This window comes from Glycine max, chromosome 4, assembly GCF_000004515.6.
Source record: "Glycine max cultivar Williams 82 chromosome 4, Glycine_max_v4.0, whole genome shotgun sequence".
NCBI classification, from domain to species: Eukaryota; Viridiplantae; Streptophyta; class Magnoliopsida; order Fabales; family Fabaceae; genus Glycine; species Glycine max.
Window position 1 is genome coordinate 7,483,805 of NC_016091.4, and position 23,226 is coordinate 7,507,030.

Here is a 23,226-nt window from a genome sequence, read left to right on the forward strand (position 1 = left end):
AGATGAAGTTCATCCGTATTGGTTTTTTGGTTTTTTTTAATTCCTTAAAGTTTTATTTTTTTAATTATTAATATATTAAATTACTCATTTGTGCATTAAAAAAAAATTACTATTACAAAATTTAATATATATTAAATTTTGTAATAGTAAATATTTTTTATTTATAAAAAAATATACGGATTAAATAATTCGTATGATTTATATCAAAATTAATTGTCACAAAATTTATTATTTAAATTTACATGCGCATTAAATATACATTAAAAATTTTAATATTATGTATAACAACATTATTTATTTTATAATGTAATTGGTTCATTAGATCAATTGGTTAGAGCTGCTGAAAGTCACAAGTTTGATTCTTGCTTGGACCATTAATTTTAAATTAATTCATCATAAATATTTTTAAAAAAAAATTTAAAAAACTTTTGAATTGGGCTTATGAGTCATACGGATGAATGGTATGATGAACTACATCCGTATATGACTCAGTTCATCCGTATGAGATGCGAAATGATAACAACATATGTTTACATTTTTTTTAACACTTTTTAAGTGGAATTTCATGTTTACTTCTCAATATAATTTAATAATAATTCTTTAGCTGACTACATCTGTATTTCGACTCATATCAAAAAGATTAAAGTTTATAGACTTACCTTTAATGTTTTAACACTTTGTCAAATTTTAATGCAAAAAAAAGAAATCAAATTCTTTAATAATTGCAAAAACATTAAAAAAAATACGCCTACATCTTTTTTTCTTTCCTTCTTGATCCGTGTCTGCATTATATATCTTGTGACATTGATTTGACGAATTGGGCACAAGTTTATGATAAGGGGTGTAGATGAAAGATAAGTCCGTTTGGTCCCAATAATTCGCACACTAACATTACTACTAGCTTAATTACTACTTACACTAATACCCAAAGAGAATTCAAACCTACTTTGTTTCATGTCATTAAGGATATTATTATGCATGCTAATGCAATGGAATGCACACTCGAAAGCATCCATACTATCGATGTTCCTATAATTTGTTTTCACTTATTGTTCAAGGCCCATACGCAAAGAATCTGAGGCAATTTATATATTTTTTTATAAAAAAATTGTTCGCAATGAAAACAAATTACCTTCTATTCTAGACGTGAAGTTTCGAAGTTTGTTCGCAAATTATCATGCTCCTAACTACAAACGCAATCCCTTCAGCAATACAAGAAGCTCATTAAACAGAAAATTAATAGGATTAGAATTCGTCTTCAAAATTCCAGACAGCAGGGATCTCATCTCTTCAAAATCAGTTAGTGCAAAGCGGAGCAAAGCTAATAGTTACTTGCATTTTTAACAACAAGCTAGCATGGCTATCATCAGTTTTGTTGTTTTGGTGGTTGAGGGTTAGGGTGCCAACATAGTTGGGATACTTTCCCCCTTCTACCTTGGCATACCTTAAAAAAAACATGGTGAAGCACTGCATCCATGATTTTGTAAACCGCAATTGCTAAACGAACATATTTGTATCAACATGAAATGTCTTCAAAATCAAATAAAAGGATGAGATATCTAGAGCTGCATCTCTTGTACCTAACGGTCCAATACCACCAATCACAGTAGAGCACTTTTGCCCCATCTCTATTTGCAGGCTAAGAGTGCTTCAAGTGGACTTTCGAGTGTGCATTCCATTGCAATAGCATCCATATTATCGATGTTCCTATGAGTAAACTTAGATGTTAAGATGTGTTCCATCCATAAATCATGCCAACATAAGAGGACAAATCAGCCAAACCAAGGTCGTTTCAGAATAATAATGGGCCGAAAGGTACACAGTAGAAGACATGTATTGGGGTACAAGATTCTTTTCCTTTCTTTTTAGTTTATTGACTAGGGGAGAGCAAAAAGAAAGTAGCAAATAATGCATACAACAAGAAGACAACTGAAATAGTTAAACATGGCACAAAATAAAGGATTAAAAATGTAGAAAGAAAGCCAACAAATTCTCGTCGCCTATAATTAAACATCGCAGGCATGATTAAACAGATAGGCCACGGTATATTTAAAAATATAATTGCCAAGGGGGAAAAAAGAAGGGAAAAAAAAAAGACAAAATTTTGGTTTAAAATTAAAGAGAATAATGTAACGCATGCCAATTTGATGGGACACGAGAATAAAATGTCATACCTGCAAATATGCCAACAGTAGTCAGATTCTTAATCTCCATTGTATGATAAATTAGATATTCGGTCAAGAAATGACCCAATGCATAGATGAATGACAAGAAAGTAGCCAGGTAGAGAGGCTTATTTTCAAGGTTGAATGCGCAGATATAGCAAAGGGTGCAGGTCAACAGTGTCCAAGTTCCAAATGTGCGCCCATGAACTTCAGTCACTACAAAAATGAAAAATTAATAAACTTATATCAGTTCTGATCATTCTGAAAATCATATTAGGATTTTGTTTGAAATTAGAATTATTATAAAGCTTAAACAAGTTCAGCAAAACAACTTTGCTAATGCATTGTGATGAGTATCTGAAATTAATGTGTTGAAAAATTTGTTCTCATTACGAAAGCAACAAAGCCATATTATATCATTTCAAAAGGATGAAAACACAGCCTCCTCTGTCAGTCGTAGGCATCACTTACAGTAAACCAAACTTAAAAGATGAGTGTTTATTTTGTTTTGATTAATTGGGTCATCACGTCACAAGCATGTGATGCTCTATGAAAGAGGGTTAACGTAGATGAAAGGATTTAAATTCCAAATATCCAATTACTTTGATTGTTACATTGGGAACAACTTTCAAGATGATAAAGGATATCATATAACCTTGGGAAGAGCATGTAAACAAATTGCAAAATTACATTGTCAAGATCCGTGATGTTCAAAGCTGATTCAGATTAAAACCAGGGCTCAAAAAGGTAAGGCAAGCACAAAAGATACAGTTCACAAGGATGATAACAATATTTAATGGGTCAAAAGATCTTAAATCTCTACGTTAAATACCTCGGAATTTAAAAATAATCAAAATACTTATTGACTTGTTTCCTTTGTCTCCTCCCAGGTTCTAACACCATCCTTTACATTGATAGACATTAGACAATCATCAATAAATTTATGCAGAACACTTATAAAACAGATTCAGTTCTTTTTTCCTAGCAAGCTAAATTTCCTCATCTCATCTGTACAATCAAAATCCGACTTTCATATATGTTGTTTGTTGTTATGAGACAAGTCAAACTCATCCTATGCTTTCTTATTGACACTCACTAAAAAAAAATTTAGTTGCTATTAGGTTAACCACTTAGCCAAACCAGATTTCTGTCGATATAATAATACATGTTGGCATTTAGATCACTATCAAGGCTTAATTTTGTCCACATACTTCATCTGCAATTTTAGTTTCTCCAAGTTAAATTGCTCAAATTTAGTCTTCATAATTTTTCAATTGTTCAAATTAAACTTATCGCTCTACACTTACTTCCAATAACTATCAGAAATATAACAAAATATAACAAATGTGTAAGTGTAACATATCATTCATTTGTATTACAAAATAAACAATGTATAAAATATTTTTTTTTAAAAAAGCATAAAATATAACAAAATAAACAATGCATAAAATTTTTTATTTCGTGTAAAAGTTTTAAAGAGTTTTCCTTTACAAATCTATACATATCAATTATATACCACAACCCTGTTATATTTTTGTTAATTATTAGATAGAATTTTGAAACGAGAAACTTCGTTTAAACAATTAAAAAATTTACTAGGATCAAATATGAGCAATTAAAACTAGAAAAACCAAAATAACTAATAGATTAAAATGTGGAGAGTAAAAATACAATTAGGCCTGCCTACCAATTATAATTATAAAATTCAATGCCTGCCATATGCTTGGAACATCACAACTTGTCATATGATCTCACAACTGAAACAAAATTTTCTAATACCGTCTCTCCTGCATTTTTATTGTGCTAAAGAGGGCTTCAATATTTGAAGAAAATTCTGAAGCGGTTGCGTGATAAATACATACATAGTTAACATGAAAAAAGGGGAAATTGGGAACTGAAAATATAATTGATGTAGAAGCTATTCTGGAAACATTCTGATAGCTTGTGAGACCCAAAAAAGGGGGGGAACAACGACATTTCCTTGTGAAAGCTTAAAAAAAGAAAAAAGATGAATAACAATATCTGGTGCATTGGGATCTAGAAGATCTCATTGTCATGAATTGGATCTAACGTTTTCGATTGTCTGACTCAGAAAAACTAATTTCTGAAAGTAAATCGAATGACACAAGCCCCGTTTCAGACGCTGAAACAGTGAGCAAGTAGTGTAGCAGTACCCAACCGACAATATCTACCCTCGGAACAAGTGAGGATCTAAATTACTAATCGATGTAAGTGAATGAATGATCAGTGTAAGCAACTTTATGTGTTGTTGGAGTAAAATGAGGAAAGAGTGGAAATTACTTGTAGTGTTGGAGAAGACGGCGAGTCGAAGAGCCCAAATGTCGAAGAAACCGAACCACACGGAGGCCAATCGAAGCGTGCCTACCGCTATCAGCCACCATCCCAATGCCTTCATTTTTCCACCACTGTTCTACGGTTTCCTCTATCACTTCACTCCCTTCCCTGAAACGATGTCGTTTCAAGTAACTCCAACTTCGGGATAATATACAAGGAACTTAAAAAGACCATAACAAGTAATTTGACATTCTTACTCCACTTTTAGTCTCATTGAAATTTTCTTTTTCATGAATTAGGATTATAATTTTCTTTCTGCAAATAAAAAACTATAATTTTCATTTATATATCTACATTTGTCTTTAAATTTTACCTAAACCTAATGTGATGAATATTTATATCAAGATAAGGGTGAAAACTTACATTTGTTTTTTATTCCACCATCAAATACATTTCAATTTAAAAGTCACTGAGATTATTTTGACTTGTGATTTTGTAATTTAATTAACACTTTAAACCACTTATAATTTTATAAGTCTCATCTTTTAAATGAAAACTTAATTATTAGAGGAATTCATAAATCGATATGCGGGACATTTATTTTACGAACTAAATTATACTCTTGAAAAATAATATTTCTGAAAATATTATCATTGAAATATTATTTGCATCGATATATTTGATAACTACTTAACATTCTTTGAATGTTTTAAAATTTATTTCAGTTAAAAAAATATTAAAAATAAAATAAAGTGAAGGTGAGAAATTATATTAAAGAATAACTCCCATTTGCATGTCAACGTAGAATTCTCACCATTTTACGGAGAATAGAAATATTACATATTATGTATAATATATGTTCTTGAGAATAGATTATGCCTAGGTATAATTTTTTTATATCTCATACCAAAACATGAGAATGATGCATTTCCAAATCACATTTCTGATAATAAATGTATATGACTTAAAACAAACACAATCAAAAGTGTTATTTTGTGAATGGAAACAGGAAAGAAAAAAAAAACTGTTCCAATCCAAAACCGTAACTATTCTTGTGATTGGGTCGATTTTATTCTCAAAATTCACCACAACCGAACTATGAAGTATATCTAAACAAAAATTATGAAGTATGAAGTGTTTAGATTTTTGGCTTCCACAAAGGGCAGCTAGTTTTTATATGTTTGTTGTTGGACAAATAAGGTTTTATAATAGTTTCTGACCTTTTTCGAAATGTTAGTTTATGTAGTATTTTTGAGACATTAGTTTCTAATTTTTAATTTTTTTATATTTTTTTCATTTTTTATCCTTAATATATTTATTAAATTTTTTATTATCTTTTTTAAATAAATTATGATTTTTTTTGTTATTTTATACTTTTCAACTACTCCAACAACTAATTTTATATAACAGTTAATTTTTCAATCTCCGGTTATCAGCTTCTAACCATTAGCTCTCTAGTTAATTTTATAACTTTAGACTAACTTTTCAATTAATTTTGTTCAATATAACCTTTCGAAAGTACTAACTATAGTTTGGAAGAAGATTCATGTCGTCGGTTCATTTGAAATATTGAACTTGAAAATTAATCTTGAAACTATAGTTTTGGGAAAAATTAAAATGTAAATATATAGTCTTTTAAAAAATAAATATATTCAACAAACTAAGTCACTTTTAATAAAATTAAACAATAATTAAAAAATAATATATTAATTAACTTTAAAAAGATTTAAATATATTTATATATTATTATAAAGAAAACGACTAACAAATCATACAAATATGGTCAACAACCATAAAAATTCATCATTTCATGATAACAATGGTAATTATTCAAAATATTTTGAACTAAACTAAATTATTTAATAATGGAAAAACACCTGAATCAAGTCATGCCAAAATGAGACAAATTTAGAGGTTGTATAGGTATGAGATTATATCAACAAAATTCATTTACTTTTTAGTACTCCATCACTTAAGAATTTTATAATTAAGTGTGTGATTAACTTGGAGTAGTTATGGGATGAGTTCTAGAAAATTTACTAGAAGATGTGTGAGTGAGGATAAAACGCATTGAAAAGTCTTATGTTGATTTATAGGAATAGTCGTTGATCCTGAAAACAGTTGAAGTAAATTGTCAAAGTTTGGAAAAAAATTACCTATAGAGGATTTTGAACAACAAATAAGTTGAGTGAAGTATCACTGTGTGTATTATAATGTATAAGCCATCAAGAAATTGATAATCAATGATGTTACAGAATCAAACCGAACTTTATATATAAAAAAGTAAAGCTATATATATATATCAAATAACAATGATATAACTTTGATAACTATTATATTATTCTATAACTTTCAATTGAATAATATTTTCTTATAACTCACTGTTAGATTAAAATTTTTTTTCACGTAGATTACATATACAAAATTTTATATTAATAAAAAATCATGTATTATTTCATTTATATAAATTAAAATCAACACATTATAAACATTTTAAAATATATTAAAACATAGATCATTTGATTATCTTATCATTATTGTTCAATTTTAACAAAATTTAACATAAACAATTCTGATAATATATAAATATAATTCAAATCATATTGTATATTAAATTATAAAAATGACATAATAATTGTCGATGTTACACGTGTAATTTTGATTTCATTATTATTATTATTATTATTATTATTATTATTATTATTATATCCAATTTATTATTCAAGTAAAAGTAATATAAACTATATTCATCGCTAGCCGTTTCAATCAGTCACGAATCATATATCATTACTTTTTTTGTTTTTAGGTTTAGTATAGCAATTTTTAGAAGGACTTATCCGTAAGAGCATATTTTCTTCTTTTATTTGGAATTGAAATAATTAGATAGATTTCGCAAACCTTGAACTTAGTGGAAAAATTCTGATATCTGAGTTTGTGAGCTGGATACAATTACAATCATGACAACCAAAAAAGGTCATCCTTATCCACGGTGATATTTTTAAAAATACGTTCTAATGGCACAGTCAACTCGTGAGAAAATACTACTACTAATAATAATAATCCTATCCAATTTATTATTCTTATTATTTAGAGGAAAAAATACAGCTATCAAAGCGAATAACGAAAATGAATGGGAAATTCAACAAGAAAAGGCCAAAGCAAAAACGTTGGATTCTCGTCCCTCCAAGAGTCGTAAGTTATGATCTGGCTCTGCCTTGAACGAACACATTGTTGTTGTTGGATTCGTTGAATCACAATACCCTTCCGTTTGTACAATTCTGGCTTGTTCGTGGAATGAGTATATTTATAATGGCAATATGGCTTTTTGTAAAATATCAATTTCCTTTTTTTTAGATAACAAATTATCAAATTCCTTCAGTCAGTATTGTATCCATCCTTATATACGTACTATACACTTAAAATGGCGCTATCTCTTTTAATGAATCCTTAGTTATGACTTATATTTGTAAAATACATTGGTTAGCAACTTTTTTTAATACATGAAAATCTTGAAGTTTGTTGATTATTTTGTTATTGAATCTTCTCAATTTTAAAGGTATAGTCCATGTTATGAGAGTCTCCACGAATTTATTTAAGAGTAATTAACTTTTTAGATAAAATTATACCTCACTTTACTACATGTTAATTCAATCATATTTACAACATGATCGAACACCTATGTACAAAATTCTTTTTTCACTCGTGAAATGTTTTTGTACTACATCTTTTTTCTTTTGCTTCCATTGGGGGGTGTAGGTAATGGTGTAGTGACAATGCAAGTGAGTTCATGTAGAATATCGGGGTTCCTTACTTCCTTTTGACTTTGTGTTGTGTCCTTGTGAATTGTGATATGATACACTTTCTTTCCTTGTTATTATTTGTTTCCTTCTGGGAACCGATAGTGAGACTCCACCACGATTGATCTTGGCTCAGTTGGGTGCACATTTTCGAGCATGTTGTTGTGTTAATTTTGGGAAGCAAGACCAAGTATCGGATTATACTAGAAATATGTCAAAAATTTACTTCCAAAAACAGTGGTTCTGGCCACGATGCACCTTTTGGTTTCATTCATTTCCAACAACTATATTATCTCACAAATAGTTTTAGAAAAATTCTAGAAAAAATAAAACTAGCTTTTTTAAGTCAAAGATAAATTAAAAAAGAATGCATGGTCAAATATTATTTTATTTTTCTTACAAAAATTTCTTATTAATAATTTATTTACTAAATGAAGAAAGTGTTAAGTGTTTTTTATATTTTTAAGATTTGAAGGTAATTCATTTTTATTTAATTATCTAAATATAAAGTAATCAAAAGAATTAATAACAAGGTATTATGAAAATCTAACATTAATTTAAAATAAATATAGTAGTAATTTTTATTTGCCCATTTTAACGGTACGTTAAGTTCACTTTTAAGATTTTTTTTAACCCTAAATTTCAACGACAATGAATAATAAGCAGTTAATGACACAATATCAAACGCGAGACGTCGTATGTAAAGCATAATTAATTAATTTGATCGTTTCTTCCGTTCAATGTATAAGTTTGTATGAAGTTAAAGTAACCTTGCAAAAGGCTGATTGTGTGGAATTTATATTATTATATAATTATATAATATATGAAATAAAGTGATACCAACAAAACAATGCGGCATTTGGGCAATTTATAGAGGCAGGCAATGCATGCAGCCAATGAACATGGTAGTGTGGAATGAAAACATATAAAGAAAAGTAAAAAGTAATTTATAATTTTAAATAGACCACTGAAAATACAATACCGTGATCAAAGCGATGCATCACTTTTTTCGGAATGAAATATAAGAAAAAAGTTAATCAGGTTAATTAAAAATACATCATTAATGTTGATAAACTCATTCAAAAAAAGTAATTCATTTAGTAAAGTACACATTATATTCAATTGCATAAGATAATAAAAGAAAATATTGTTGAAAACAAAATTCTAATTAAATAAAGAATACTTTAAAGATGATATCATTAAATAAATAAATAAATAAATAAATATGATAAAATTTACTTATATTTTAATCCTCACATAGAGATTTTTTTTCCTTATATTTTAGTCGTAGATATAGTACAATAGTAAATATGGAATACATAAAAAATTTTATAGAGGTGTCTAATGTCTATACAATCCAATACAAATCTAATACTACGTACTTTAAATCTTTAATTCATAGGATTTGAGTAAATTAAATAAATGTTTAAAACAATTTACTTGATGAGTTTCCAGAAATTTTTATCGACGATGAAAAATTGAGTGTTTTATATACAAACCATCAAAAGTGTACCATTGAACGAGTGTATTAATTAATATGAGTTGTTTTATCTTAACATATAATTTCGAGTTTAATGTACAAGTACCTGAAATACTTTGAAAGTAGTAAAGTGTTGTCATTCATAATTATCTCTAGGACATATACATGTGGGTTAAACTAAAAGAAAAAAAAAAACTCTGAAAGTATGAATCAATTGATGTTCCATCTTAATTAACAATGTCAAACTGAAATACTGTGTATTAGAAGAAAAGTTTTGTCACTTGTTATAGTTTTATGCTTCCTAATAGGACTTTTTCATCGTGTTTCTAAAAAAATATATACAAGAAAAATGAGAGAAAAAAAATGAGGATAATACGTCAAAAGTTTAAAATATTTTTTTATAGAAAAATGTATTAAAGAATTAAAATCATAGAATAATGAGATTCAAAATTACAATAGTGAAAAATACGAAAATTGGTAACATGGCAGAGGCCAGGTAAAGCACATGACCTAGTCAAGAGTGGAGCGTGGGTGCTAATGTGTGGAGCGTGAGTCGTCGTGTGATCACGTTCTTTTCTTCTGCTTTGCTCGGTCAGTGAAGTTCTTTAACCATTACTCCGAATCCCTCTTCACTTTCCAATAAAAGTCTGTTAAATCTGGTGACCTAACCTATTACCCAAAGCACTGCCAAAATAACAATGTCTGTGTAAGTTCTCATTATTCAGACACTGTCAGTAGTACCCTCTCTCTACCCCATTAATAAATACTAACAATGGTTTATTTTTTCTATTTTTCCACACCATCAATCCTTTTTAGCTTTTGGTGTTATCATGACAAATGTTAATAATAAGTATCTTAAGAATATTAGTCAACAAATGTAAAGGATAAATATTTTTATTAAAAGATAAAAAAAAATTATGTTATTTGTAGTATTTTTCATGTTTTCTTATAATATATACAATAAAAATATTTTATTTTTATTTCATAATTAATATTCTAAAAATATTTTATTACCGAACTCAATAGAATATAATCATCTATGACTCTGATACTAATTTTATTTTAAATCTTGACGATTTGTTAATTGTCTATGATAGAATAATACTCTATTGTTTAAATTCATTCGCTGGCGCTCGTGCAACAAGAGAATCCCATTTTTGAAATCCATGAATATAATTTGCGTAATTATTAATCCCATGACTCATATGATTATGTGCCTAATTTCTCACTTTGTATATAATTACCTCCCTTAAAGCACGCCGGAACTGAATTTCAGCCTGCACGCAGCAGCAGCAACACCACTGCGTTACAGCTATCATCCACATTACTCAATCTAACACCTTTTATTATTAACCCGGAATTAAAATTGATCGGCACTTTAGCTTGGTCTAATTCTTCCACTGCACCTCTTGGGTAACGATGTTCTATTCTAGCTAAATTTTTTGTATTATACAAAATTTTAAAATGAATTTGATTTTAAATTATCATTTATGGGTAACAATGTTCTATTATCAAAATCTTTACCGTCACAATTGTAATACATGAAAATTAAATTCTTTAAATTTAGATCAAAAAATATTTTTACATTATAAACTAGAATAAAAAAGATAGAGACTTTCACTCTTCTTACTCAGACATTTTAAATATTTCTTCTTTAAAGTATGCATTTCATGTATTATTCCTACATTGTTTGGAAAAATATTTTATTCCTAAGGTTATGTTTGATTAGAGATTTCAATTAACTTTTGATTATTTTTACTAGTTGAAGAAGATTATTTTAGTAATTTATAATTATTTTTTTATCCTCAATACATTTATTTTATTTATTTATTATTATTTTTAAATAAATCATAATATTATTAATTTTATGTTATTTTATATTTTTTAATTACTCTATAAACTAGTTTTATCAAAAACTTATAATTTAATAAGCTTACTTTATAACTAATTTTATCCATCATAACCTTACTATGAAATTCGTCTCAACTATCTCCAATTATTTTTATTTATCTATTTAATATTCTTAACTGTCTTCAGTATTTTCTTCAATTGACCTTTATCTATATCTAAATTGAATTTAAATAATTTTTAAGTGAAATTTTTAATAATAAAACTCATAATTTAAATTATTTATTATGAATTTAAAATATAATTTATATATTTAAAACAGCTTAAATAAAATATCCACTTCCCCATCTCATTACTTATCTTATAAATGATGCAAACTTCTTAAATTTTTTATTAATTATACAAATTGTTGAAATGAACTTTTTAACAAAAATTAGATTTATTAAAAAATTGAAACATTTAATATTTTTCTTTACATACAATAATAATAAACAAAGACAATGCTGCAAATAAACATCTTAATTTTTAAAAATATTACCAAAAATACATAAAAACCATAGAAGGCAGAGTACAATTTAAAAGGAAGAAATATACTCCATTTAAAAGGTGTAATAATGAACTTATTTTATAGATTGATTAAACAATCAGTTTAATTTTATTAAATATCCATTTACTTTATAGAGTTAGGCGTTCTCTTTTCAACTATAATTGATTACGGAACATTTATGACTTTCATTAAAACACTTGAATTCTAAACAACTTGGCAAAGAATAAAATATCGACTTAACTTAGTACTACTACAGAAATACTAATGGGTTGTCAGTTTTTAATACACAAAGCAATATGTTCACTGAATTTAAAAATAAAAAAAGCAATATGTTCAGAGACTACCATTTACAAGTTTAAATAACCCAAAACAATGAAAGATACAGAAAAAAAAAAAAAAAAAAAACATAAACACGAATGTGCAGCAGTGGAGTCCTGCTATAAAAAATATTTAAAGCAAAAAAAGCTTTTTCTTGATTTCCCATAACTGATGAAAAAAAAGAGAGAGAAAAATCAATGAAAAAGCCACACGTGAATACACAGCGCCCACTCTAATACTCTCCTTCCTCTGTACAGCCTGTAAATTGTTTGTTAGTTAGTAAAATGCCTCTCACTCAAAATGAACAACCCCACTAAAAAAAAAAATTTAAACCAAACGACAGGGGGCAAAACACGAAACGACAAAGAAAACCAGCGGAATCAGCCAAGCAAATCCAGCTGCTGGCACAGCTCCTTCCTCAGCCGTTGAGAGAAAAGCCTGCACGCATCCACGCTCAGATCAACGGCAGCCGCTAAAGCCACAAACGCCGCCGCATCCTCCGTGCAATTCACGTGCGGCACGCTCACCTCCACAGTAGGCTTGCTGCACCTCCCCTCACCCTCCACGCTCGCCGACATCACAAAACCTCTATACATACAATAAGGCCAGAGACCGTATCCATAATCTCCACTACTCCTCGGGCTGCACGCCGGTGAAGTCGCGCTCCCCGGCGTCGCACGGCCATTAGATCCACCATTTCCGCTACCGTTAACGGCGTTGCGGCAACTCAAATCGATGACGAACTTCCCTCCTTTGTTGGAGCTCAGCGTGGATTCCGCAAGCACTATACCGGCGGCGCTCATGCCGCCGTTGGTGTCCGGTATGAGCTCGAAGCGGTAGCCGAGGCCGTCGGAGCCGCCGCGCTCGCGCCACGCCTCGAGCCTCCCCCATGGCTTCCACGTGCCGTCGCTCGGGCGAAGAATTAGCCACGAACCAGGGTTGGAGCAGCTCACCCGGTCCGAACCGGGCGAAGCGACGAAAGGCGTGACCATAGAAGCTGCGGCCACCGGTGAACCGGAAAGATCGTGAACCGTTATGGACCATCCCTTGCGTTCCTTCCCCGGTCGCTCGCGCTCGCTTCCGAACGAACTCAACCAACTTCTAGAACCTCCCGGTTCCGACTGTAACGACCTGAACGAAACAGAATAACCACATCGTTAACACGCGAAACACACCACGCTAACATAGCAGAAACGGTTATACCCTTGGAAATCCAAATCCCTCAAATTGACTCCTAATTTCCTAAACTGAACCACTCCTAAAACCAATTAACCAACCAAATTCTGTTTAATTCAGAAGCAATCACATTCAAACTTCTATTAAAGTGATAATATATTCAATTCAACTTTGGATTTTCAATTTTCCTTGTCTATAAAGAGTAAAGCACCTAATAGTAGCAACTAGTGTAATTCAAATAGAATCTAATTCTAGGTTAAAATAATGGTGTGAGAGGTGAAGAGAGCTAACCTGGAACGGTGATTTCGGTCGCCGTTGTTTCTGAAACTGAACTTGCAGGTGAAGACAGGTTGTGAAATGTTGCCTTGGATCTGGAAAACCTGAGGACTGCATTCAGGTTCGCCGTCGAACTGGAAGACGAATCGAGGATCGGGTTCGGCTTTAACATTCAAATGGAACTGAGCGGAAGAGCCTTTGGCGTCTTTTCCTATCCTAATCCATCCATTGTGGAACACTGTGGTTTTGGCTACCGTTCCGGTGAGATCCAAGGGAACGGAAACTCTGCCGAGGAGTCTCCCGGAGCTGACGCCGCAGGTGGAGCCGCGACGGCCGGTGTAGATAGAGATTTTGAGGCAGAGCTTGGCGGAGAAGATGGATTTGCCGGCGAGCTTGTCGAGATCGGACTTGCTGAGGTGGAAAGTAGCAGCGATAGGATGGACCAGGGAGTCAGGGAAGAGGGAATCCGGAGGAATGAAGGGAACGACGGCGGATTGAAGAGGAAAATTCTTGAGCTGGATTTTGCAGAAACAGGGAGAAGAAGAAGGATGAACAACGGAGCGCGCGGGTTTGGAAGCGACGGGAATTTTGAGGGCGAGGTTGCGAACGGTGAGTCTGGAGAAAGGGCAAGGATCCATGGCGGGAGGGAAAGAAGGTAATGCTAATGGAAGTTGGAAGGAACAAGTGTAAGTGTGTTAGTTGGTTGAAGAACATAAAGGGTGGGATACAGCTGGGTACAGTTGGCTCTCTTCTTCGCTGGGCTCCACTCATACAATACCTTCTCTTACCGGTTACACTGCCCGTTGGATTTTTCGATTTTCCTCTTTTTCTTTTTATCCATTTTTTAATCATTCTAAATTCCCCAATTGCCCTTCGTTGCTCTTGTTGCCTACTGCCACAACACACGTGGAGTTTATGGCTGCAACAGTGCACGTTATTAAAGAATCCAATATCCCCAAACCTCCTTCTTTCCATTTTTCTCTTCAGTCATCAAAGTATTAGCTTTTATAATTTTCCATTAAAAAAATTACACGGTTCAGTGTAACTTTTTAATAATATTAATATAAAATTTAAATATATTTTTAATATACTTAATAATACGCTTTTTGAATTTTTGTTCCTTTAAGTTTGTTTTTGAATTTTTAAGTTTTTGTCTTTTTATTCTTCTTTCTTATAATTTCATAAATATGTCAATGCCATGTTGGTGTCAACTCATGTGACATCATCAATACAACATTAATAATAATATCATGTTTAGGAACTAAAAATAAGAAAAATTAATCATAAATTTAACTAAAATAATATAAATTATTTTTTTAATGTAATATAAAATTAATAATCACATATTTTTCTATACCTTTTTTTCATTACTTAACATTATAAAGTCCCTTACACATTACATAAAAATCCTAGATTCTCTCATTCACCATATACATTAGTATTTTCCTCTCAAACATTGTATATCTTAGAAGACAAGAAATAAAAACACATTTTAAGTACTCTCATGCATGAGTGTGCATACATAAATTGTCAATTCATCACTTTTTTAATTCCTCACTCAATGCTCATCCACATTCACTTTTTTTACACTCTTTTTTGTTTTTTTTTTTGTCATCATTTACGATAAATAAAAATAAAAATAGGTCGGGTAGTGTGTTAAGGGCTTACAGCCTAAATATAATATTTTTATAAATAGATCATACTAAAAATGTTAACGAGTCTGAGTCACTTATGAACCAAAATTAATTTAAACTGACACAATCACCTTAAATTGAATTTTTAAATGTTTAAACTTAACTTAATCTATTCAAATTTACTTATGTGTGGATTTAGTCATGGGTTTCAATTTTTATACTCATCAACCCGACCCATTAACCCATTGATTATTATTGTTGTTACATATATATTCTTTAAATAAAACTTATCTAGAGTTATTGCTTTGTGAAGCAGGGACAATTGTGTCCACTATTGAAAGAGTAGGGACCTTAATAATATATTTTGGTAGAATATGAAGAATTATGGAAGAGGCAAATGTGATAGCCAGGGGCAACCATAAAGAGCCAGAGTCATAAAGAAAGTGTTGTGATTTTGTAGTTCCTTCTTGGCCTTAAGAGAGGGTGAAAAGTGGACTTATCAACACTGCACAGTTAAACATCTATATTTTCTTATTGTGCATGATCAACAAGTACAGAATCTCTTGTCATGGTGATATGAGATTTGCAACCCGACACACTAATTCATAAAGTGATGTCGCAGGTAGGATAGTTTGAACCATTTAATTTCTCAACAGGAGAAATAATGTTGAAATTACACTCTTTAATACATTATTTTTTATTGGTTAAAATTGAATGAATCTCACATATTATTTAATGATATTTTTTCTTAATTTTATAATTTTTAACATATTTTAATCATTTGTATAAAGAAATGTGTTAAAAAATATGTTATCATCACTTTTTTTTCCCAATGAATTTAAAACATTGAAACGTTATTTTTGTCATATAAAATATATTAACTAATATATGTGGTCTAATGTTTACTAATTACTTACTTTCCAAGAGGCAAAGTAGCATGGCAATTGACAAGAGTAAAAGAAAGGTCTACATGCATGTTAATTTTTGCTCAAAGAAATAACTCATAGGTCTGATTTTGAATATGAGATTTAGTGTATACGTGGATGTTGATAAAATTGATTTTAATTAAAAAATGTTTTGATAAAAATGTTTTATGAAGTAAAATTCATTACAAATTTTTTAGATTTATCGTAGAATCTATTCAAAAAATTTTAACTCATAATTAATTTTGGATTTAGAATTAATTATGAATTTTTTTAATATGAATTTAAATATGTAAAAATATATGAAAAATCAATTCTGAACCCTAAACCCGATATCAAACAGACACTAATCAGTAACAAAGGACGTCTTCGTGTTTCTGTGGCCATGTTCCGTAATTAAGTGGGTTTTGTTTGGTTGCGCCCCTTTTAAACATTAATGATAACAGCTAATGAATTAACGGACAAGGTAAATTAATGTTTGTTTAACTATCTAGACACGAATTAAAGAACGGAAAGCGTATGAATGATGACACGATACCAACTACTAAGTTTGTTTTCTAGTAAGTGTTAGGGATTACAAGTTTAAAAAATCACTACAATCCTCTCCTTCGAGGATACAAAGCGGCCATTCGGCAAACTACCTTCAAAATCATCTCCTAAATGACCAGAAAGGCAGACTTATATTTTTATTTATTGCAATGGTATTAGTCAACACTCAACACATATAAAGTTATCGAATAGACACCATACTTGAGATATTTTAATGGTTTGCTAGGATTCTTTTTCCTTACTTTGTTTCTCTGTTAACTAACTTGAAATTCAGAAAAAGGAAATGATGTCATTACTTCTAAAACACCTTTTTTTCTTGTGCATGTAAGTTTTCATCATAAACAATTTTATTTGGCAAAATGTTTTTCTTTTTCCCCAGCAGATGGAGGAAATGATTTAGATCAATTTGGTCTCGGCTAACGAAAGTGAAGGTTTGAAGCAAGGAGAGAATTAGCACCTCACCAAAAAAGAGACTTGTATAAGAGTAATTATATATCAGCATCTCAATATCACAAATATTTTAATATTGGTGGTGATTTTTTATTGATTGATTGTGCAATTTTTTTTTACGCTAATAATGTATATCAATTGGAATGGTTGTTGGCATCATAATTAATTCTCCATCATATACTTATGAAAAAAGAAATCTCTAGCACACGCGTGTTTTATTGTTCCAAAAGAAATAAAAGTAATGCTTCTTTCTTTTTTTGTTTTAATTTTAATCTATCATCGCCAACACAAAGTATTATTTTAGGTTAGTATCGAATCAAACTGTGTTCGCAGCCTCGTGTAATTTATTAAAAGGAAAAGCCCAAAAAGAGTAACAGTGGCCCAGAAAGAGAAAGCAAAATGATTTGGGCCTGGTAGTGAATGGTTAGGAACTGCTAGGGCCACCTAGTATTTTTGCTGGTGCATACAGCATAATGTGTGAAATATCGGTTTTACCCTTTTGTAAGCACAATACGTATGAGACTTATAGATTGACAATCTATAGGCTCAATATGAATTACTAATCCGTAAGAGAATTTCTTTTTTCAAAAATATAATTTTTGAATTAATTTAAAATTAATGGTCCAAGCAAAAATCAAACTTATACCTTTCATTATTAGCACAACACTCTAATTAATTGAGTTAATAGACTAATTATGTTATAAATAATTAATATTGCTATATATAATATTAAATTTTTTAATATATATTTAATATACATGTAAATTTACATAATAAATTTTATGATAATTAATTTTTATCTAATAATTAATTTATTTACATGTATAAATTGTAAATAAAAATCATAGGTTTAATAAAAATTTACATATATAAAAAAATATCAAATTTATTTAATTATCAATTGATGTAATAAACATCTAAATATATCATTCAATTAAATATCATATTTGTTTAATTTTCAATCATTGTAATAAATATCCAAATACATCATTTAATTAAATATCTAACTTATTTAATTATTAATTACTGTAATAGACATCTAAATACAACATCCAGTTAAATATCAAATTTGTTTAATTATCAAAAATTTTAAATAAAATAATGTATAAAAAATTATAATTTAAAATAAAATTCAAAACATTCACATTGACAATCCGTATGGTTTATATGGATTACCAATCCATATGTTTTGAATTTTTTTAATACACATTTCTTCTTTTCCGGCAACGAAAAACCACCGAACTTAATCGTATATCTATAAACAACGCATGTACACCACCGATGATAACAAAGATTCACAAAAGAACGCTAACCAAAACAAGTTATATTAAAAGGAGTGTGGTTTTATGGAAAAAAAAAAAAGAGTACTGCAAAAATAAAAAAAAATTAATATGCTATTTGTAACTAAAAATAACAAAAGACATTTTCAATATTTTGAAAAAGTGTTGGATGCCAGGCAGTTCCTGAAGGTTATGGAGAGGGATGAGAGAGCAGAGAAGGAAGATGTGGTGGGTTTCAAGCATGTTGATGGCGCCAATGGGAATTGGATTGAGGATAGTGTGTTCGTCGACGGCGCATCACATGAAGACGCAGGCATGGGATAGAAACCGCAAAGCCACTGTCTAGTCACTCTCTTTCATTTTTTCTTGTTTGTTTGCTTGCTACTCTTCTTCTGTCATTCCGGTTTGTATTTCATCTTAAATCAAACCATCTTCATCATTTGTTCTTTATTAGCATGCGTTAGCCAATCAAATTATTATTTCGCACACTAATTGCTTGTGTGAGAATTGGATTAAAATACATCAATTTTTAGATTCCGACGACGGACGCACTTTAGAAACATTTTGCAACCTTCTTTACCTCTATTTTGTGCGTGAATAAATACAAGAGAGATAATAATAATAATAATAGAAAGAAAGATAAAAGAAACGGATAACTACTAATGAGATGTTTGAAATAGATGAGTTTCCACTTTCCATGTGGGTTACCTCAAAATATTATGATATTATAATTGCAAATGAAGAAGATATTATGATGATTAAAATAAATAATCATCTTCATTACCTGATACAATATTATTAAAACATTATTTTTATATTATAGATTCTAGTTTTAAATTTATACTAGCTTTACATTACCTGCCCTGATTTATTACCATTGGGACTTTGGCAAAGAAATTGTGAACATATTTTATTGAAAATCCTACAAACTTACATAAGCAACTGCGGAAACCTTCAAACTATGGTCTGAGATTCCAGTTTAGAAAGGAAAATACACTTATAAATCATATTATCCTCTAAAGTATACCCCATATTTCAGCAAAGCAAATTCTTTTGTCAGTCTAAATTATACAAGTATTATTTACAAGAGACTATTTTCCTCATTATATATATATACACGATATGATTTTCCTTTTCTCTTTTGTTATACATAGCTTCTTTCTTTCAAAGTAAGTCATACTCGAATATATTTCAAATCAAATATATCATTATAAAAAGTAAACAAATCAAGTACTAATATATTTTCAATACAAACATGTATGTTATGAACTATATCTCTAATTGTGTTCTAGTTCCAACAAAAAATTGTACATTGGGGAATACTAAATTTGATGGAATTAAACATTGAATCATACGTATGTCACATCACATGTGTGTTGTTCACATATCAACAAAAACAAAAAACAAACTAGTAGCAACAGCATATCCTTGAAGCCAATATGTATTAGAAAGCTATAGAAAAGTTAGGTTGAAAGAGAAGGTAAGGCAACTAGCTAACTGATTTCGGAATGTTCCCAGACACCACGTACCATAGCCATGGCTTTCTTGGCCTCCTTCTCTGTTCCGATGATGAAGGCCTTGTCATCCGGTGGCCTTTCAACAATGTGGATTTCTGCATCGCTGGCCTTCCTAAGATTCCTAATTGTTATCCCTCCGTCCCCAATAACTTCTCTCGCCCACCCTCCCGCCGGAATATCCAACACCCAAATCCTTTCTTCCTCCGGTCCCTTTCCGTTCTCATCTTTCAGCGCTTCCGGAGCCAGAGGTGGCCAATTCTCAGCGTTCCCGCAGAAACACCGGCAATACAATCCACCACGAACCGCAAGATACCATAAAGATTTCTCACTCAGCTTCTCCATCATCTTGTGGTAAATGTGTATAAGATAACGAACATCAGCAGCAGCAGCATTCAACTTATACTCGGTCAACGGTCTCTCTCTCCAAAACTCGGTGTTCCTTTTCAGGATTAAGCGAACCTCTTCCTTCTCCGGATACGCTACGCCGCAGTAACGCGGATCTGCGAGAAGGTCGACGAAGGAGATGTAGTCGTTTACCTTCTTTCCTTGCTCTTGCGACTCTATGAGCGAGTACGCGATCTGCGTGTCCACCACGTTGTTTAGCCTGATGCCGAACTGGAAGTACAAGGCCTCGCTGTCGCGTTTGCAGTCGTGGATCACCTTTGTCACGTGTTCGGACTCCAGCGCCGCCTTGCAAGCTTTCATTACGAGATTCTCTTCGCCTTCGATGGTGTCCACGATGTATATGGCGTCGTCGAACGCCAGCTGCATCACGCAGAGAGTGCCATCGCGGCCCAGTTTCACGCCCTCGTTGTCGAAACCGATCACCAGCTTCGACGACGGGGAGGGTGCAAGAAATGCAGCGGGGAGTTCAGACGCCTTCGTCACGATGCGTACTTCAGCACGATGTGATGGATGAAGATTAGGAAGAGAGGAGGAAGAAGAAGAAGAAGAAGCCATGTTTGTGAATTCTTATCGATTCAGAGTGAAAGTGTAACTAACTGACTAACAGAATTAGTTGGTTAGTTATACAATTTAAGTACTGACACAACTAACTATATATATATATACTAACATTCACCCTAAGACTATGAACGAAAATTAATTAACAATCAAAATGGCAAGAGACTGCAAATAAATTAATAGTAATTTATGTGTAAATAACAAAATTTTAATTTCAAATGAAAAGAAAACTCAATGAAGAAGTAATTTTAACAAAATTTATTACTAAAATTCATAATAAGTAAAGTTATTAAAGATATAAAATTCTTTGAAATTAGTAATAGATAGAAGAGTGCTTAGTCAACCTCGTTTGCCTAAGGCCTCACATGAAAAGAAAAGATGAAGTTAATAATAGATAGAAGAGTGCTCAATATGAATTCTGAAAATTTCACTTATTTTGACGGGATCCTAAATTTAGTTTTCAAATATTATAATTATATTATTTAAATTCGTCAAATTTGAACAGAATAAATTCTTGAGTATTCAAAGGCAGTGCTTCTGTAAAATGTATTTTAGTTTTTATCAAAAATTACCTTATATTTACAAATGCAGGGTTAAATTTTATTGATTTTTTTTTCGTCATGGATTAAAAACTCAAGATGACTTGTGTGTCCTAACCCACCAGTTATTTTACTATGATTTTATGTATTTATTGCTTAAAAAATCATAATAATAAGTTCAACTTATCACCCATACTAGGCCTATGTCATCTCCAACAGTGATTCTTGGAAGGAGATCTTAATCTTAATTTCAAGATTCGATCTTTCTAAGATTTACTATTGGAGTTAACAGCCAAATCTCAAATCTTCACGTAGAGATCTGGTTCTTCCACAAGAACCACCAAAATCCGTATTGCTTCCAAAAAAAAAAAAATTGTTTGTCTCTTTGCCCAACAGACCCGTGGATAGCAACTACCATGAAGGGAAAAAATGGAAGGAAAGGGAGGAGAGGAGATGAACAACAAAACCTATAAAAATAAAATAAAAAAAGGACAAATTTGGATTGATGAGTACCAAATCTGCCTCTGCATGTTGTTGATGAGAATAGAGATGGTGGTCGCAAAGCAGAGGTAGGAGAGGGTGAGGGTGGGGTTTTGGGGTGGAGGTAGATGAGGATGGTGAGGTTCGTGGAGGGAGCAGATGGTGGTGATGGAGTTCACGAAGGGAGAAATGGTGGGGGTGGGTGGTGTGGTGAAGTGTGAGGGGTGGAGGAGTGTGAGAGAAAGCAAAAAGGAGAACTGGAGGAATAGTGAGGGTTTAAAAAAATAATTTATTATCTCAAAATTATATTTATTATTAGAGTAAAAAAATTTAAAAAATCAATATAACACACCATGCAATCTACCAAAAAGATGATTAAAATCTTAAATTAAGATCTCTTATTGAAGATTCCCTTTGACAATTGCCTCATTTACCTAAGCTCTCTCCTATGATTCTGTTTATTCTACATAGGAGATGGCACCAATCATGGAAATCTTTTTTGGGAAATGAAAGAAAAAATTCATGTAACTTTTACTTCCCTCCAATAATTGAAAGAATTTAGATGGAAAATAGTTGAATTTAAGACATTTAGAAGGAAATGTTTTTTCTCAAATATTTGATTTGAGGGAACCAAATAACAACTTTACAAGAATAAGAATAATTTATTTTTTTCATCCAACTTCAATGACTAAAATATTCTTATTCTTTAAAAGATACAAAATAAATTATTTTATAAAATCCTTCCCCCCTTGTAAACCAAACAAATAGCTATTTACCTATTCGCCGTTAAAATTGTTACTTTCCGTCTCAGAAAAAGAAAAAGAAAATAGTTACTTTCCCCCTTCTTCTCTTCTCAATTAATTTTTGATTAAGCATTAATGTTTAATCAAAATCTCATCCATCGGTTCCCTCCTCTCAATGGAACCAAACAACTTTTAATTATCTCAGAAGATTTCCCTTTTACCTTCCCTTATGTTGTGCATCCTAAT

General features: G+C 30.9%; 3 protein-coding genes across 3 annotated transcripts; all 3 read right to left on the bottom strand.

The window, feature by feature from the left end:
- Positions 1-1,227: 1,227 nt before the first annotated feature.
- Positions 1,228-4,656, bottom strand: LOC100305859 (ergosterol biosynthetic protein 28-like). Its single transcript, NM_001250845.2, has 3 exons — positions 4,467-4,656; positions 2,175-2,381; positions 1,228-1,707 (listed from the first exon to the last, which is right to left on the bottom strand). Exons 1-3 carry the CDS (start codon positions 4,579-4,581, stop codon positions 1,640-1,642), a joined length of 390 nt encoding a protein of 129 aa, NP_001237774.1. The 5' UTR covers positions 4,582-4,656; the 3' UTR covers positions 1,228-1,639.
- Positions 4,657-12,551: 7,895 nt separating this feature from the next.
- Positions 12,552-14,798, bottom strand: LOC100775992 (uncharacterized). Its single transcript, XM_003522677.5, has 2 exons — positions 13,918-14,798; positions 12,552-13,581 (listed from the first exon to the last, which is right to left on the bottom strand). The coding sequence occupies exons 1-2, from the start codon at positions 14,538-14,540 to the stop codon at positions 12,831-12,833; spliced, it is 1,374 nt and encodes a 457-aa protein (XP_003522725.1). The 5' UTR covers positions 14,541-14,798; the 3' UTR covers positions 12,552-12,830.
- A 5,267-nt stretch (positions 14,799-20,065) lies between these two features.
- Positions 20,066-21,421, bottom strand: LOC100784751 (piRNA biogenesis protein EXD1). Its single transcript, XM_003523712.5, has one exon. It carries the CDS (start codon positions 21,213-21,215, stop codon positions 20,232-20,234), a length of 984 nt encoding a protein of 327 aa, XP_003523760.1. The 5' UTR covers positions 21,216-21,421; the 3' UTR covers positions 20,066-20,231.
- Positions 21,422-23,226: the final 1,805 nt, after the last annotated feature.

Bases quoted from the DNA above. Each gene is read 5' to 3' on its own strand.
- LOC100305859 (NM_001250845.2), bottom strand. From the start codon at position 4,581: ATGAAGGCATTGGGATGGTGGCTGATAGCGGTAGGCACGCTTCGATTG. The intron at 2,382-4,466 runs GTAATTTCCACT...TCATTTTTGTAG, and splicing joins CGTCTTCTCCAACACTACAA to TGACTGAAGTTCATGGGCGC. The intron at 1,708-2,174 runs GTATGACATTTT...GTTTACTCATAG, and splicing joins TACTGTTGGCATATTTGCAG to GAACATCGATAATATGGATG.
- LOC100775992 (XM_003522677.5), bottom strand. From the start codon at position 14,540: ATGGATCCTTGCCCTTTCTCCAGACTCACCGTTCGCAACCTCGCCCTC. The intron at 13,582-13,917 runs GTTAGCTCTCTT...TGTTTCGTTCAG, and splicing joins GACCGAAATCACCGTTCCAG to GTCGTTACAGTCGGAACCGG.
- LOC100784751 (XM_003523712.5), bottom strand. From the start codon at position 21,215: ATGGCTTCTTCTTCTTCTTCTTCCTCCTCTCTTCCTAATCTTCATCCA.